Source organism: Tursiops truncatus, chromosome 9 (assembly GCF_011762595.2).
Source record: "Tursiops truncatus isolate mTurTru1 chromosome 9, mTurTru1.mat.Y, whole genome shotgun sequence".
NCBI classification, from domain to species: Eukaryota; Metazoa; Chordata; class Mammalia; order Artiodactyla; family Delphinidae; genus Tursiops; species Tursiops truncatus.
Window position 1 is genome coordinate 20,691,798 of NC_047042.1, and position 17,335 is coordinate 20,709,132.

Below are 17,335 nucleotides of genomic sequence, written 5' to 3' on the forward strand. Positions count from 1 at the left end.
TGGTTACAGAAACTCATTAATATATAAACTTACTATGACCCATGTCTTTTTCTTTCTTTCTTTCCTTTTTTAAATTTCTCTCTTTACCAGTACATGGATATCATTTGTACTTAGGACATGATAAATGATTCTAATTTTGTCATCTCTTATGATACCTTGTTAGGTCTTCACTGGAAACTTTGTAGGCTCTAGTAGATCTAACATAGCCCATTTTGGATGAAAGAGTACTTTACCAAGGAGGACACATGGTAAAAAGCTAAGGAATTGCTATGTTTGTTGCTGATACACTATGCAAGTATTTTTCTCCTTTTATGATTTGTAAGTCTTGACACCTATATGCAATTTTTAAGAATTTAAAGTAAAAATGATATGTATTGATGGAAAACATCTGCAGGGCATTGTTCATATTGACTTTTGTTCATCTTTCCATTTCTGACTTTCTGTATTTAGAATTTGAAGATTATGGTTTCTAAAGCATTTGTTTCGTTACTTCAGTAAATACTGATTGAGCATCTGCTACATGTCAGAATGGTACCATGCACTCTAGGCATAACTTTTTCTTAAGCCTTCCTCTGTGTGTGTGTGCCTGTGTGTGTGGAGAGAGAGGGAAAGAACCTGACTAAATTGTGATTGTCAATACTGTGTAAAACAAGTCCCAAATATAAACTTCATTCTGAGTGAATTTTGCTTATTTATTATAAAACAATTCCTAAAGCATGGTTTTTAAAGAAACTAAAATACAGAGTTTCAAAAAAAATGTTTCCCAACAGGTGGGAAGGAGAAACCAAAAACAAGTGTAGAAGACTTACAAATTAAGAAGGCAAAGAAGAAGAAGAAAAAGAAACACAAAGAGAATGAAAAACGGAAGCGTCCAAAAATGTATAGCAAATCTATTCAAACCATCTGCTCAGGATTGCTGTCTGATGTTGAAGATCAAGAAGCCAAAGGCATCCTAAGTGATAACATAAAGGAGTACAGTGGAAAGAATTTGGATACCAAGAACTATGATTCCAAAATTCCAGAGAACAGTGAGTTTCCATTTGTCTCATTAAAGGAGCCACGGGTTCAGAACAACCTCAAAAGGTTGGACACTTTGGAGTTCAAACAGCTCATTCATATTGAGCACCAGCCTAATGGAGGTGCATCAGTTATCCACGCCTACAGCAATGAACTCTCCCACCTGTCTCCTGTGGAGATGGAGAGGTTTGCAGAAGAGTTTGTGGGTCTGGTGTTCAGTGAAAACGAGAACTCTGCAGCTTTCTATGTAATGGGTATTGTTCATGGGGCAGCTACTTATTTACCTGATTTTTTAGACTACTTTTCATTTAATTTTCCCAATTCACCAGTGAAAATGGAGATATTGGGAAAGAAGGATATAGAGACAACAACTATGTCCAATTTTCATGCTCAGGTAAGAGGTTTTAGTTTTTTTATTTTAACTTTTAATTATATGTTTTAGGCAAGTTTCTGTTCTTTGTTCCTCATTTTGCTACAGGTTTGAAATAAAGAGATAAGAATATAATGAAACCTCTTGGGAATATTAAGAATAAATTACTTTCTTGATGTGAATGCTAGAGGTTAAATTTCAGCTTCTATTTATCTGTGTTTGTTTTTTTTTTTAAAGAAAATCAGTGAAATAATTAAGATTCTGTTGTCCTTTTTACCGTGGATTTATTTTGGAAGTGAAATGAATTTCGCTATGTATTTTTCCAGTCCATACAATAGTTCTCTTACTTGAACATCACTTAAAATTGTCTTCTTGCTTTATGCAGTAATGCTTTAATGCTTAGCATTGGATTCATGATGTGGAAGGTGCTGAATAAATGTTGGCTATTAAATATATTGTGATACAAAGGAATCATCAGTTAAATATGTGATTATGTGAGAAAATGAGCAGACCAGTGCATATATTGAGCTACTTTCTATTTCCTACCCTTCTCTGTGTTGTGGAATATAGATTATTTTAAAAGCAGAGACAGGGCTTCCCTGGTGGCGCAGTGGTTGAGAGTCCGCCTGCCAATGCAGGGGACACGCGTTCGTGCCCTGGTCCGGGAAGATCCCACATGCTGCGGAGCGGTGGGGCCCGTGAGCCATGGCTGCTGAGCCTGCGCGTCCGGAGCTTGTGCTCCGCAACGGGAGAGGCCACAGCGGTGACAGGCCCGCGTACTGCAAAAAAAAAAAAAAAAAAAGGCAGAGGCAGAATCCAGTCCGCTGGCTCTTGGAAGTGAATGTAGGCCCATCTAAGTCTGGTGCATTGTTACTCATTCTCAGAGCAGAGACTGCTTAGGTCAAAGATCAGCCAATTTTCACATTTATTTGTGCTAAACTTTCGGTATTGTAAGTAATAATTGACATTCTAGTTTGGAAAGAGGAAAAAAGTGAAGAAAGTTTCAAAGGGATCTTTTAGTGATCAGCTCTCCCGAACTTTCTCAACTTAAACAAACATAGATAGGAGTAACTTAGGGTTTTAAGGTTACTCAGTGCCAGGTTACACAACAGTGCCAGGAATGGAACAGTGTGTGGCTAGGTTGTGGGTCTCAAGTCCTTGAAGTGCCACCTACCCTGGTTGCTATTACCTCTTAGGGTTCTTGGATAATATGTATGGCACAGAGGAAACTCTAGGCAGATGCATCCTCTTTGTTACCAGTTGTGGCTCTGGCCCCCTATCTAATGTGATCTGCAAGGACTGCTTTTAAATAATTAATTAATTAATTAATTAGGCTGTGTTGGGTCTTCGCTGCTGCTCCCTAGTTGTGGTGAGCGGGGACTACTCTTTGTTGTGGTGCACGGGCTTCTCATTGCAGTGGCTTCTTGTTGTGGAGCATGGGCTCTAGACGTGCGGGTTTCAGTCTTTGTAGCATGCGGGCTCAGTAGTTGTGGCTCGCGGGCTCTGTAGTTGTGGTGCATGGGCTTAGCTGCTCCGCGGCATGTGGGATCTTCCCGGACCAGGGCTCGAACGCTGTCCCCTGCATTGGCAGCTGGATTCTTAACCACTGTGCCACCAGGGAAGCCCAAGGACTGCTTTTAGTTCTGCAGCTTTAGATTTCGTGGCAGGAAGCTGCCTGTGCACGGTCCATGTGCCTTTACCTCAGTATCCTCCAGATCCAGCCATTCCTATGGTATGAAGAGGAGTGTCTAGCGAAAAGCTTTCCTGAACTGGTCATTTGATGTTTCCCCAAACTGGATTTTTACTTTGCTTGTTTTTTTAAGAGCTTAGAAGACTGAGGAAGTTGTTTTCTGCAGACCAGTTTTGTTTGTTTGTTTGTTTAATTAAAACCAGAGCAGCGAAAAGAATTTGCCCTAAATTCTGTAGAAACTAAAAGAGGACAGTATACGTAAGATGTAGCTGTTTCTATGATCTTTATAGTGATAATGCTTATCTTTGTGATAATACTCTAGTTTTCACAGAAATTCATTTTTGCATTTGTTTAGCCTTTATCCTTGAAACATGTTAACTTGATTTTTTTGTGTGTGTATGGGTATATATGTATACACACATGCACGTGCACATGCACACACACAATACTGACAAAAGGATCAAGACATCCTGTTGATTTTGGAATTCTTTTTACTTGCATAATTCTATATTTCGTCTTCATCTATATCCCTGCCGATTGCCTGAAGAATCTGAAGACATGGTAGAATTATATATTGTCTTGTAGGTCATGTCATTTTTCTGATGTTAGTGGTATAATATCAATCAAACTGTATGAAATAAAATTCTGTTTGAGAATAGAAATGGATTTTTGTAAAAAGTTTGTAACCTATCTATATCAGTTATTTTGCTGCAAATCAAACCGAAACCCTCAAAACTAAGTGGCTTAAAGATTTTTCTCACAATCTGTTGGACTCTCTGGGCAGTCTTTGTCAGCTCAGCTGGGGGCGGCATGGCCTCAACCATGTCTGATGGTTTGCTGGTCAGTTGGTCTCAGGAGACCTTGCTTATTTGTCTGGCGGTTTGGTGCAATGTCGATTGGGGTGATAATCACATTTTTCTCATCATTTAGCAGGTTAGCCTGGGCTTGTACACATGTTGATAGTTGCAGGGTAAATAGAGCAGAAAGAGGGGGCAAGCCTCTGCTTGTTTTGTGTTTGCTGATGTCCCATTGGCCAAAGGAAGTCATGAGGCCAAGCCCAGATTCACTTCTTGATGATAGGAGTGACACAGTAACATTGCTCAGAAGTGAGCATACATGCTTGGGAAGAGTTTTTGGCCATTTGAACTCATCCACATCTGTCTTAGTTTTTCTACCATCTCTATTTTCTTCAAATACTCATTTGGACATTGATCGTTCTCCTGTGCCTTTGATGGTAGGGAAACAGAAAGGCAAGTAAGACAGGAGTTTTATCTGTCAAGAAACAATTGAGATTTCTGTCTTGCCATACAATGTTTAATCAGCATGCACTCCAAACTCTGTAGTAAGAACTGTGAGAATATGAAAACTGGGGCAATTATCTTCTAATCACCCTTTTCCCTCCCCCAAACTCTAAATCTTATTTTTTATTTTAGCCTGGTTCTGAGTTGCTTGTAGCAAATAACTTATGTCAATGTTAACTCATAATTAAATGGCTAATATTTTAATAGTGAAACAGTTATTAAATCTGGTTGGATCTGTTAGCCTTGCCTCTCTGCAAAATGAGGGGAGAGAACTAACATTTATTGAATTCATGGGTCATTCACCATGCTAGGCCAGTAAAGATGATTTGCCATACCGTCTTTGACCACTGCCAGCCTTTGTACTGAATTTTCATTTTGACCAGTTGTGCTTGTCATGTCCTCCTTGAATGCTTTTGAACTGATCTGTTATGGCAGGTACCAGATGTTCTAATTGAGAGACTTTTTCCTTTTTGTACTAGTTTAAAAATGATTAATAACAATTTTATTCTTATTTTAGTTATAGTTATATGGATATTTTTGAAATGTTGATTATATGTTATTTCTTGTTATATGTTTTAATTTGAAAGGATATGCCAGATGTGATGGGGAATGGCTCCCCCTTGTGGCACACATATTTTTGTTAGATGTTCAGATTGCCTCAGTAGGAATGTGGTGAGCTGGTCTTGTTTTTTAAAATACGAGACTCCCTTCTTTCCTCTTGCCCTCTCCCCCAAAAAGCTCACCAGAATTGAACCAATAGCCTCTTCTGCCCTCACCCCCTCAATTTTTTGCTGTAATAACTGTCCTGTTTTTGTGTTTTCTTTTGATTAATGATGATACTAGCTAGAAGCATCTATAATATCTTCTACATTTATTATGGATAACTATACTGTATAAAGTATAAAGTATTTATAACGTATTCTGTGGAATTCTTACTATCTTGGGATGTTGATAGGTACACTAAAAGAAAACAAATAAATAAGAAAAATAGGTTTTGAAGTCAAAATAGTTTGTCTAATACTGGGCCAAATAAGTTATGTTTGTTTACTGTGAGACTTCTCAGAACCTAGCCTTTAATAGTGTGTGGTGAACCTCTCAAACAGGAAGAGTTTTCCAAACTTACTGGACTTTAGAATCCTCTCTTCAGGGACTGACATATCAGGGAATACATTATGGGAAACAGCATTATTTCAAGTGAGTCATGCCTCATGGTTTTTTGAATTACATGTGTCCATATTTGCTTCCCTTGTTGCAGCAGTTTTTATAAGTAAAATAAGAGAAAACAGTATTGAGACTTACAGATTTACTTTTGGCAATGTATTTCCTGTCATAAAGGCTACTTTTTTCTTTGTAGCAAGCCAAACTCAGAATCATAAGGTTGTGTTTTTGTTTTTTAAAGATTATTTACATAAAGAAAAATGAATAGGATTTAGTTTAAACGTAATGTAACAGTTCTTTTCCCATTAACCAAAGCTTCTGAGATTTTGTTATTGACACTGGCAGAGGGTTCAAGAAGTCTTTTATTTCCTGCTCTCCAGTCTCCCCCACCCCCCCCTTTAAAACATTTATAGAGAATAAATGAAGGGAAATGTGAAAATACAGTCATGGTGGTGGTAGGGTTTTTGCTGGGTAGGGAGACTCTAGGGGAGGTTTAGATTAAAAATGTTACATCTGTCAACAGCTTTTGCAAATATATGAATAAGTATCATTTCTGTCTTTTATTGTGTTTTTTGAGAAGTATACCTAAGTTGGGAGGAACAATATGTGTCCTCTTTGTAACTCTACATTTCCCTTTTAGGAAGCATATAGGGTATGTTTTAAAGCAGTGACATTTTTTGGTATTTCCAATTTAATTTTTTAACTGCATCAGAAAACTGATAGTATGATGAATGTTTACTGAAGCCAAATACAGTAATTTCACGTCAAGCGTCATCAGGATGTGAGATTTTCCAGATTAGTGGTTTTTCTAGATAATGGAAGCATACAGTTGTAAGGACCAAGATTTATCCTTTTCCTGAGCATATACAACATAACTTATCTCTTTATTTTCAGTCTAGGCTTGTCATTATGATATTATAATATTGATGACCTAGGGGAGCAGCAGCTGTGCTTACCTCTTGCCCCTCCTTCCTCTTCTAAACTTGTGGTTTCTTATCCTTTATGATTTTAGATGTTAGTTAGAATTATGCCTAGTGTAGAAACATATATGTAAGAAGAGTATCCTGTGAATCATGGCCTTTGTGACAGTAATTTTGACTATTTAGAGATTCTTTCAACTCTTATCTGTTTCCTTCTCCCATCCCACTGCTTTTGAGTTGTAATTGTTGGATAGATTATTTTTGGAGAATTGAGGCTTTTTTCCTTATGATTATTATAGGTTTACTTTTATTCCATGTAATAGAGGAAACTGGATTATTTGCTATATAATATTGCCGTATAATAGGTATCGCATAATAAAAGGTGTACTATTTACTTTTTTGTGAAAAGTGTGTGGATTATATTCTTGTAATTTTTTTTACCAGCTTAAGTGGTATCTATATGGTTCATCAAGAAGTATATACTTTTTGAATTTGAATACATTGTTATGTGTAGTTTTCCATTTTTGAAACATTAAATTAATGGTTCAGACTGATGTAGTATATGTTTCAGGTATTGGGTTATTAATCTAGAAAGTTGTATTAAATGGTATGTAATTAAAAGTTACATTACAGTGTGTTTGTTTATTTTAATTGGATAGTTGATTTATAATATATTAGTTTTAGGTGACAAGGTCAGAATTTTTATAGATTATACTCCATATAAAGTTAAAAAATATTGGCTATATTCCCTGTGCTGTACATTATATCCTTGTACCTTATTTATTTTATACATAGTAGTTTGTACTTCTTAACTCCCTGCCCCTGTCTTGCTCCTCCCTCCTCCCCCCTTCCCCCTCCCCCTCCGTACAGGTAACCACTAGTTTGTTTCTATATCTGAGAGTCTGTTTCTCTTTTGTTATATTCATCCATTTTACTTTTTAGATTCCATATATAAGTAATAATACACAGTATTAATCTTTCTTTGTCTGACTTATTTCACTTAGCATAATATTCTCCAGGTCCATCCATGTTGTTGCAAATAGCAAAATTTCATTCTTTTTTATGGCTAAATAGTATTCCATTGTATGTATATATATATATATATATATATATATATATATATATATATATACCACATCTTTTTTTTTTTAAACTCATCCTGTGAATCTGTTGTCTTCTGCTTTTACATAATATTCATTAATTGTTTAATCTCCTCAATACGTGAATTTATGGCCATTTTTCTAATCCCTAATGATTACTTGTATAGTATAGGTCCTTTTTTATTTTGTTCAGTCCTGGTCCTGTTTTTTGTTTTTGTTTTTTTAAATTTTATTTATTTACTTTTGGCTGTGTTGGGTCTTCGTTTCTGCATGAGGGCTTTCTCCAGTTGCGGCAAGTGGGGGCCACTCTTCATCGCGGTGCATGGGCCTCTCACTATCGTGGCCTCTCTTGTTGTGGAGCATAGGCTCCAGACACGCAGGCTCAGTAGTTGTGGCTCACGGGCCCAGTTGCTCTGCGGCACATGGGATCTTCCCAGACCAGGGCTCGAACCCATGGCCTCTGCATTGGCAGGCAGACTCTCAACTGCTGCGCCACCAGGGAAGCCCTATACCACATCTTTGTTATCCATTCATCTGTTGTTGGACACTTGGATTGCTTTTATATCTTGGCCATTGTAAATAATGCTGCTATGAACATTGGGGTGCATATATCTTTTTGAATTAGTGTTTTCATTTTCTTCAGATATATACCTAGGAGTGAAATTGCTGGATTGTATGGTAGTTCTGTTTTTAGTTTTTTTGTTGTTTGTTTTTTGTTGTTTTTTGTGGTACGCGGGCCTCTCACCGCTGCGGCCTCTCCCGCTGAGGAGCACAGGCTCCGGACGCGCAGGCCCAGCGGCCATGGCTCACGGGTCCAGCGGCTCCGCGGCACATGGGATCCTCCCAGACCGGGGAACGAACCCGTGTCCCCTGCATCGGCAGGCAGACTCCCAACCGCTGTGCCACCTGGGAAGCCCTGTTTTTAGTTTTTTGAGGAAACTCCATACTGTTCTCCATAGCAGCTGTACCAATTTACATTCCCATCAACAGTGTACAGGGTTCCCTTCACATCCTTTCCAACATTTGTTATTTTTGATCTTTTTGATGATAGCCATTTTGACGGGTGTGAAGTGATATTTCATTGTGGTTTTGATTTGCATTTTCCTGATGATTAGTGATGTTGAGCATCTTTTCACGTGCCTGTTGGCCATCTGTATGTCTTGTTTGGAAAAGTGTCTATTCAGGTCTGCCCGTTTTTTAATTGAGTTATACTGTATTTTAAAATTCAGATTACTTTCACAAGCTAAGATTTTGATTAATTTTTTTTTTTTTTTTTTGCGGTACGCGGGCCTCTCACTGCTGTGGCCTCTCCCGTTGCGGAGCACAGGCTCCGGACGCACAGGCCCAGCAGCCACGGCCCACTGGCCCAGCCGCTCCGCGGCACGTGGGATCTTCCCGGACCGGGGCACAAACCCGCGTCCCCTGCATCGGCAGGCGGACCCTCAACCACTGCGCCACCAGGGAAGCCCTAATTTAATTTTTAAAATTTAGTTTTAAATTTATTTATATCCATCCTATTGAGTCATCAGATTCTTATCTTTAATATTTGAAGAATGAATGTCTTAGAAGAAAATTGCTGTTTTGTTTTAAACCTGATAGGTAAGTATATGTAATTTATATAGAGACCATACTTAGTGGAATATATCTGTGTTGTGGGTTTTTTTGTTTTTTTTTTTCCTACACTGCGTGGCTTGCGAGATCTTTGTTTCCCAGCCAGGGATTGAACCCGGGCCCTTGCCAGTGAAAGAGTGTGGAGTCCTAATCACTGGACCGCCAGGGAATTCCCTATCTGTGGTTTTAATAGTGGACAAACGGAATGTACTTTACAGTTGTAGCACATTTTGGTGAAAAGGGGAGAGAATTGTGCTTTTATTTTATTATAGCAAATTATGTGTTTAAGTGAATTTACATATAGTATATATGTATTTTGCCATGAGGTGACCAGAACTATGAAGATGCAAATACCATATTTAAGGTTATAATCCAACAAATAGAGTCTGTATTACTTTACTCTTTAAAATTCAGTTTCTCCCAAATATCCTTTGAAATATTTATGAATTTTAATAGGGTATACTTTAAAAAAAAATCATGAAAAGATATAGCCTCCTTTTAGGTAGCCTCAAAATAGACATAGGAGAGGAGGAAAAGTCAAATTTGTTTTAATTTAGTCTATTGTGTTAAAATTTCTAATATTTAGACGTGTTTTATTTTATTTTACTTGTAAACAAAGAACAACATTTGTAAACTTGGAAATTAATGTAAAGGAGTAATTTGAATGAAATGATATGGCTAGGTCAGTAATGTTCTCTTCAATCAGTGAAATGATCATTCCAACCTAAAATAGCAACATCTGGTTAAATCAAAGTTAGTTAAGTACTTAAGTTATAAGTCTTTAATACTACCACCCAAGAAGCTTTACCCATTTTTTCTGTTACTAAATGATACATGTTTTTACTTAACATTTAAACACAGAAATTTTACTCTAAGAGGGCTGAATGTTAAACTTGTTAATAACTAGTTCTGGTTTTTTTTTTTTTTAATATTTATTTATTTGGTTGTGTCGGGTCTTAGCTGTGTCACGCAGGCTCCTTTAGTTGCGGCTTGAGGGCTCCTTAGTTGCGGTTCGCCTCCTCCTTAGTTGCAGCAGGCGGGCTCCTTAGTTGTGGCATGCAAACTCTTAGTTGTGGCATGCATGTGGGATCTAGTTCCCTGACCAGGGATCGAACCCAGGCCCCCTGCATTGGGAGCGAGCAATCTTAACCACTGCGCCACCAGGGAAGTCCTACTAGTTCTGTTTTTTTGATTATTAATTGTATTTATCCCTTCTCTATAGTTAAATACTGTTATAGTAGGGTTTTTGTTTGTTTTTTTTTTAGAATGGAAGTAGTTAATTGAATTGCATGGCAACCATTATGTAGAACTCCAAAATCTATTTCAGTTATTTGAGAAATGAGTTATTTCATGTTTTTGCCTATTAAATAAACTGTTATAATTTCAGACTTTACATTTCCTCAGAGTAGATTGTCTCTGACTCCTAAATCCTAACATTCATATTAAAGAGCATTCTTTCTTTATTGGTGTATCTTTTGTATGCATGTATTTAGTTCTTGCACATACTCCCTTGGAAAAAAAGAGTCCAGTGGACCATATATGCGTTTGCCTTTTGCTTTAAAAGTATGTTTAAAGTACCCATTTCTTTGCGAGAGCTCATAAATTCAGTTGTGCTTAGTACTTTGGAAGGATTCCCTCCCTGAACATTCCTCCGACTGCCCTAATTATTTAGTTGATAATTGAGTCACTGCCCAAATTATTCAGCTGATCCTTGTTGATGTTGATAATTGAGTCACTGTCCAAATTATTTAGTTGATGTAGTAGAATGAACCAGCTGGAACGCAAAGACTTTCTTGATTCTGGCTTTGTTAGAACTGGTTAACGATTTAGATGAGTTATCTAAGTTTAAACAAGACAGAGAAGATTGAGGCACAGAAAATTTACTTATTTGTGTGAAGTGGAAATATTACCTAATGTGACTTGTAAGTCAAATGAATATTTCAAAGCACTTGTAAATTTGTGTTTTACAGTAGAAGGTGTTTGATTTCACTGAATGGTCTTGAGGTCTCTCAAAAACACATATGACCATTTGCAGATCCAAAACTGAAGCCACAAGCTCAGAGTCACACAACAGAATTGATATCAGTTCTTATAAATTTGCTAAATTTCAACTTGACATTTTTAGCTTTGTTAGACTGCATTACAGAAATGCATAGTGATGACTAATTTTCCTGTTGTAGTACTCTTAGTATATCTAAACATCTAAAGCCTAAATATTGTTGTAGAGTCAGATTTTAACTTTTAGCTCTCTCAGTACTGGAGATGCTAGGAACTTTTGGGAGAGAAGAAAAAGGTCAGATCATGAGTACAAAATGGGGACACAGACCCCAACTTTTTTTGTAACTTGGGGATTGGAGCAAGGTTTTATGGTTCTGAGAAGTGAATTTGTGATAGTGCATGAAAACTTAACCTTGTAATTCTGGTAAATTTATTAAGGAATTAATGTATCATTGTTATGCTGTTTTGCTTATTATGCTAAAAAATAAAATTCTCAAATGTTTTAGTCAAATGTTCTATTACGATAGAACTTTTATTGTCATGTTTTTGTTGTGGGTGGGGGCTTAAATACATTGATACAGAATACTATCTGTATCAGCTGCAATTGTGGGAATTCACCTTGTGATATGAAAATATTTTAGAGTCTGTGTCCCTGATGTGATGAAAGCTCATCCATCTGGGTTTGCCTGGTACGGGACTTTCCATTTTAAAACTGGGATAGACCCAGGCAAACTGAGACAATGTAATTTCCCTACAGTTAGTGGCCATAAAGGCTAATCCAGAGAAAAAAATAATTAGGATTTTGCTTGAAGTTTGTTTATGAAAAGAAGTTGTTTTGCTTTAAAAATACTCTTGTTTACTACTGTTAGTATATGAGGTTTCTTTGCAAGATTTAAATGTGCTTTTGAAGACTTAGGTACCAGTGATCCTTGAGGTATATAGGTTGTTTTATTTTGGTTGATATTCAAATGATACCCATTTGCTCACACTGTACAATTATTGTTTTCTTTAGCAATCCGAGGTAAATCTTTCCGGTTAAGGAAACTCAAACTCATGGAATTTAAGTGATTTCTGGAGGTCACATAGCTGGTAGATAGCAAAGGTAGACAGATTTGGGACCTAGGACTTTTGGTTCTCAAGCTCTAGTAGATTTTCATCAGAAAAATGTAAACTGGATCCTAGTTAACATGCTAAGATCATTCCTGGTGGCCTTTTGGACATACAAACTACTGGTGATGGTTAAATGCAACGTTTTCAGAGGGTCTACTTTTGAAAATTCTGACAAAAAGATATGAACCATTTAGGAAAATATAGGTACAGGAACTTCTGAATATAATTTCAGTGGCACTGTAGATCAAATAATAAACTGCTCTGTTATAAGGAGAAATTATAGTTAGTTGTCTGGAATTACGCTGTTTATCTCAACTGTATTTTCATAAGCAGTGTGTAGGAATAGCTAGAGAAGGTAAAATAGCTTGATTTTGTGCCGATCTTTTCTTTTTTCTTTTTTTTTAAGTGCCTTATTTTTTTTTTACTGTTTGTGAAAGGCTTTTTTTGTTTTGTTTTGCTTGCCACACATTATGTTCTAATATTTTCAGACAACATAATTTAGTGTTATCCAGTGATAACAGGCATTATCTTATGTTTAACTTAATTAACTCCATATCCTTCAGGTAAAAAGAACGTATTCTCACGGTACTTATAGAGCTGGCCCAATGCGACAGATCAGCTTGGTGGGAGCAGTAGATGAAGAAGTGGGAGATTACTTCCCTGAGTTCCTTGACATGTTGGAAGATTCACCATTTTTAAAAGTAAGAGAAAACAATATCAAGCAGTCTAAGTTGTGGGAGTTACTTTTATGCTACTAGTGATAACAGATCATGGCTGTTTCAGAATTATAAAAACTTTGATTTCATTTGAATTATAAGGAAGGAAAGGAAGAGATGACAAAGTAGAAGTAATTCTTGTGTAGTGTTGTGTGTGTGACTTCTCAGGTACTAATTGTAATGGCAAAGCTAAGTGGTGGACCAGAAAATAACACTTGCCTGTAGCTGCCACTTTAGGAAAATAAGTTCCATCCGTTTATCAACTTTTTATAAACTGAGTGCCAGAGGATTTAAGAGGTACAGGAAGGATGTCTACTAAATTAAAGTATTCAGGACAAGGGAATGGCAGTTTGGGTTTGTGGAAAACTGGCCTGGGAAGTTGTATAACTATTTCAATCTTGCGAGATCCTAGCTGGGTTGGGCAAGCCGTTTAAACTTTCTAGGCTTCAGTTTCCTCATCCATAAAATAAGGTATTTAAACTATGCAGCTTTAAGGCCCCTTTAAATGATTTTTAGCCAGATTCTGTTCTGGTTTTTTTTCTTTCCCCCAACAGTCTCTGCATTCCAGAAAATATTTCTTCTTATGGGCAGCTGGGGCTATCCTATTGAGAGAAAAATCTCTGATCTATGTAGTTAGGTCAGTTATTTAATCAATAATTAAAAGCTAAAAATGTGACAAGATCAGTTTGTCTCTAGTATTTGCCACATAATCTGTTAAACATCTCTTCTTTTTTCACTTCTGCATGCTTAATTTTCTAGTCTATATGTGTATATATATCTTTTTCTTCCTTTTCTTTTTCACCCTACTCCATTCCCCTTTTATTTCCTTTTTTGTTCCTTTTAAACCTTTGGTTCCTTGTCTGTTTCACCCAACTAGTGACATGGAATTTGGTTGCATTTATTTTGAGTGCTATTTTAAAAACACCATCATTTAAATATTTATGTTTCAGATTTTAATTTTAAAAGCAAATGAGCTAAATGCATTCTTTCTGGAGAAATTTAATTTGACAAGCTCCCCTTTTTGGAAAGGGGGTATGGGTTTTTAAAAAATACTCATTTTGTCACCATTCCATGGATAGTGGCCCTTGGTCATTTCTCTTTTCTTTTCAAAGATGTTAATTCCTGCTTTTAGAACAGCAACCTTTTCAAGAAACTACTACACAGAAATAAATTTTGATTTTGGTTTACTTTTCCTTTTTGTTTTGTTAGGTTTTGATTATAACTAATCAGAGGTATATCCCCCCTCCCCCCCCCCTTTTTTTTTTTTTTGTGGTACACGGGCCTCTCACTGTTGTGGCCTCAAACCCGTGTCTCCTGCATCGGCAGGCAGACTCTCAACCACTGCGCCACCAGGGAAGGCCCACCCCCCTTTTTTTTGAGGTATCCATTTTTTAAACTCAGTTGTTCATTTTTATAGATTCTCATGGAAGACACTTATTTTGCCAACTAATTAACATCATATGACCCATATATTTGGTAGAAGGAAGAATAATAAATGATAAATACAGTGAATCATACCTCTGGCAGGGTTGGGGAAGTGGGGGAAACCATCCAAGAATAATTACTCTCTTGTTATGTTTGAAATAGAATATTATGAAGGAAAATTTATGAATATATATGAATATATTTAAAATAGGTATGTATTTCAAATGTATATATGGAATTTTGTCAAGGGGACAATAGTCTTTAATGTATATTTGAAGATACATTTTAAAAATAATTAATTTCTCTGTAATTATTTGCCTCTAGTGTACACTGCCATGGGGGACACTATCTAGTCTAAAATTAGAGAGTCGAAAAGATAGTGATGATGGTCCCATCATGTGGGTACGCCCGGGAGAACAAATGATCCCTGTGGCTGATATGCCAAAGTCACCTTTCAAAAGGAAAAGGTATGTTGGATATAAATGTTTTTTGCTGGGGATGGGTATTTGTACATTGGTATGTGTATATTGTTGAAATTTGGAGGAAGAAGGAAGGGAAAATTTAGAGTGTAATTGAAATGTAAGTTCAAAAATGGTTACACGTGCTGATATAATTTCTTATAAGTATCAAATATAAATAAAACATGAAAAAGGTAGGCAAATGACAATAAATTGTAACTAGGAATGGAAAAAATATCATTCACAACAGAGACATAAAGTGTTTTGGAATAAATTTAATGAATATTCAGAAATAAATTTAAATAATATTCATTTTAAGAAAACTGAAACATGAAAGATATAGAATAAGATCTAAACAAATGTTTAGATCTGTGTTCTGGATTGGACAAAAATTATAGTCCTTTGGAATTTTTAGCATTACAAATGGACTTACACTTCCAGCACTGGATAAAATAATTTTAAAGTTCATAAGGAAGAATAAGTAAAGTCAGTCTAGAAAGCTGTGAAAAAGAAGGTAAGTATGAGGGGGACCTTGTCTTACTCAATATTAAAAAGTACTATGAAGCTCAAAAAGATCATTGGAATAGGATAGAGTACACAAACAGATCAAAGTATATTGGGAACTTAATAATGAGATAAGTGGGAAAAGAAAAATTTATTTAATGAATAATGCTGGCATAAATGGGAGTCCATTTGGAGGAAAACAAAGCCATAACCCCAATGTTATACAAGAAGTAAGGGATTTGAACATAATAAGTAAAAAATAAAAATATTAGAATAAAATGCTTAAGCTTAGGAGAGATCTTCCTAAGCAAAGATTAAAAGATACAATGATAATACTATTTGTGAGAGAAAAGACATCAACAACAAAGTTCAAAACTATGATAGACTGGACTAAAACATTTGTAACATGTGACAGACTAAAGTTAGTATACAAAGAGCATTTCTAAATTGAGAAGAAAAATGTAGAACAACCCAATAGAAAAATAGGCCCCAGGTAGTCGATTGTATATTAAATATATATTAAAAGAATTATGAGATACTATTTTTACCTATTACATTGGCAAAAATTATTAACAGAGCGAGTATATTACAGGCTGGTAGGTACGTGAGGAAACAGGGTAATATATATTATTGGTCTATGGGTGAGCTTCTGTAATCATTTTTTAGAAGTAATCTAAAATAGCTCATAAAGTTTAACATATGTATACTCCTTGAACCAGGACCCCTATTTTTGGGAATTTGTCCCAAGAAATAAAAGCACTAAAGGTAAATGTATAAGAATGTTAATTGTAGCATTTATCATATTGAGATAAATTTTAAAATGGTCTGAATGTCCATTAACAGGAGAACGGTTGAATACATTTTGGTACATTCCTGTTAAAGAATGTGGTGAAATAGTTAATTTCATAATATGAAATTTTGTCTGTTGAGCTGGATATCCATGGTACTTGAAAAGAGCAAAATGTAGAGTGTATGCCCAGTATGATTCTATTTTTATGAAAAGTATATTTATGTAAGCACAGAGAAAAGTGTAGAAGAATGTACACTAGCGTAACATTGATGGGAATGGAGTGGGTGATCCTGGGGGAGATAATCCTTTTTTTAGATGTCTAAAGATGGTCTCACTAGTTATAAATTTAAGAAGAAAAAACAGAACAGGGAGAAACGGTCATAGAGTAAAATGTAGGTTATATGAGAGCAGGGACAATGTTGTGCTTGTTACTAAGTGTCTCTAGCACCTAAACAGAGTGTGTTTAATAAATAAATTTTGGTTCAGTGAAATTTTTACAAGTTAAATTTTAAGTTGGTAGTAAATGGTAAACTTGGTGTATATCTCAGTGATTCTTAATTTGGATTTACAAATCATTTTAAGAATCTGAAAGACTCTCCCTAGAATAATGCAGATATATACAAACTTTTACATGTAATTTAAGGGAGTTCACCAGCCCCTTGAGGAACTTGTAATCCTCAGGGATTACAATCCATGGTATATGTGGTCATTTCACATCAGGTTATATATAGTCTGACCAACTAATGACAACAGTGCCCTAGGCACTGTGCCAAATGCTTTAATAAGGTCTTAATTCATTAGAATGTGGTATAATGAGGTGAGACTTGGTTTGAAAGCCTGTTAGCTTTCCACAGAAAGCAACATCATCATCTAGCTTTCTAATACCTGTAAAACATTAATCACAAACAGCAAAAAAGTATGTTAAAGCATTGTGTGTGTGTCTGTGTGAAAGTTTATATAAAACTGTAAGACAAGAGTGCACAAAGAGTAGTAAAGTAGTAGAGTTTGAGGGTGGGAAGTTAGAGAACCAAAAAGGAAGAGTGACCCTAGGGGACAGACTAGGATGAGACGAAAAAATAATGGGGGCAATCCTGATTTGTCTCTGGAAGCAACAGAAAAATCATACAGGGAGATAAATAAGATGATGACTCCCAAAATAAATTCTTC

The 17,335-nt window shown here is 36.0% G+C and overlaps 1 protein-coding gene across 1 annotated transcript in view; it reads left to right on the forward strand.

The window, feature by feature from the left end:
• Positions 1–17,335, forward strand: part of RSBN1L (round spermatid basic protein 1 like) — a 65,293-nt gene that overhangs the window by 38,422 nt on the left and 9,536 nt on the right. The window contains exons 3-5 of the mRNA XM_019940526.3: positions 771–1,411; positions 12,839–12,976; positions 14,741–14,883. Coding sequence (XP_019796085.1) covers positions 771–1,411; positions 12,839–12,976; positions 14,741–14,883 — 922 coding nt within the window. The remainder of the gene's footprint in view (positions 1–770; positions 1,412–12,838; positions 12,977–14,740; positions 14,884–17,335) is intronic.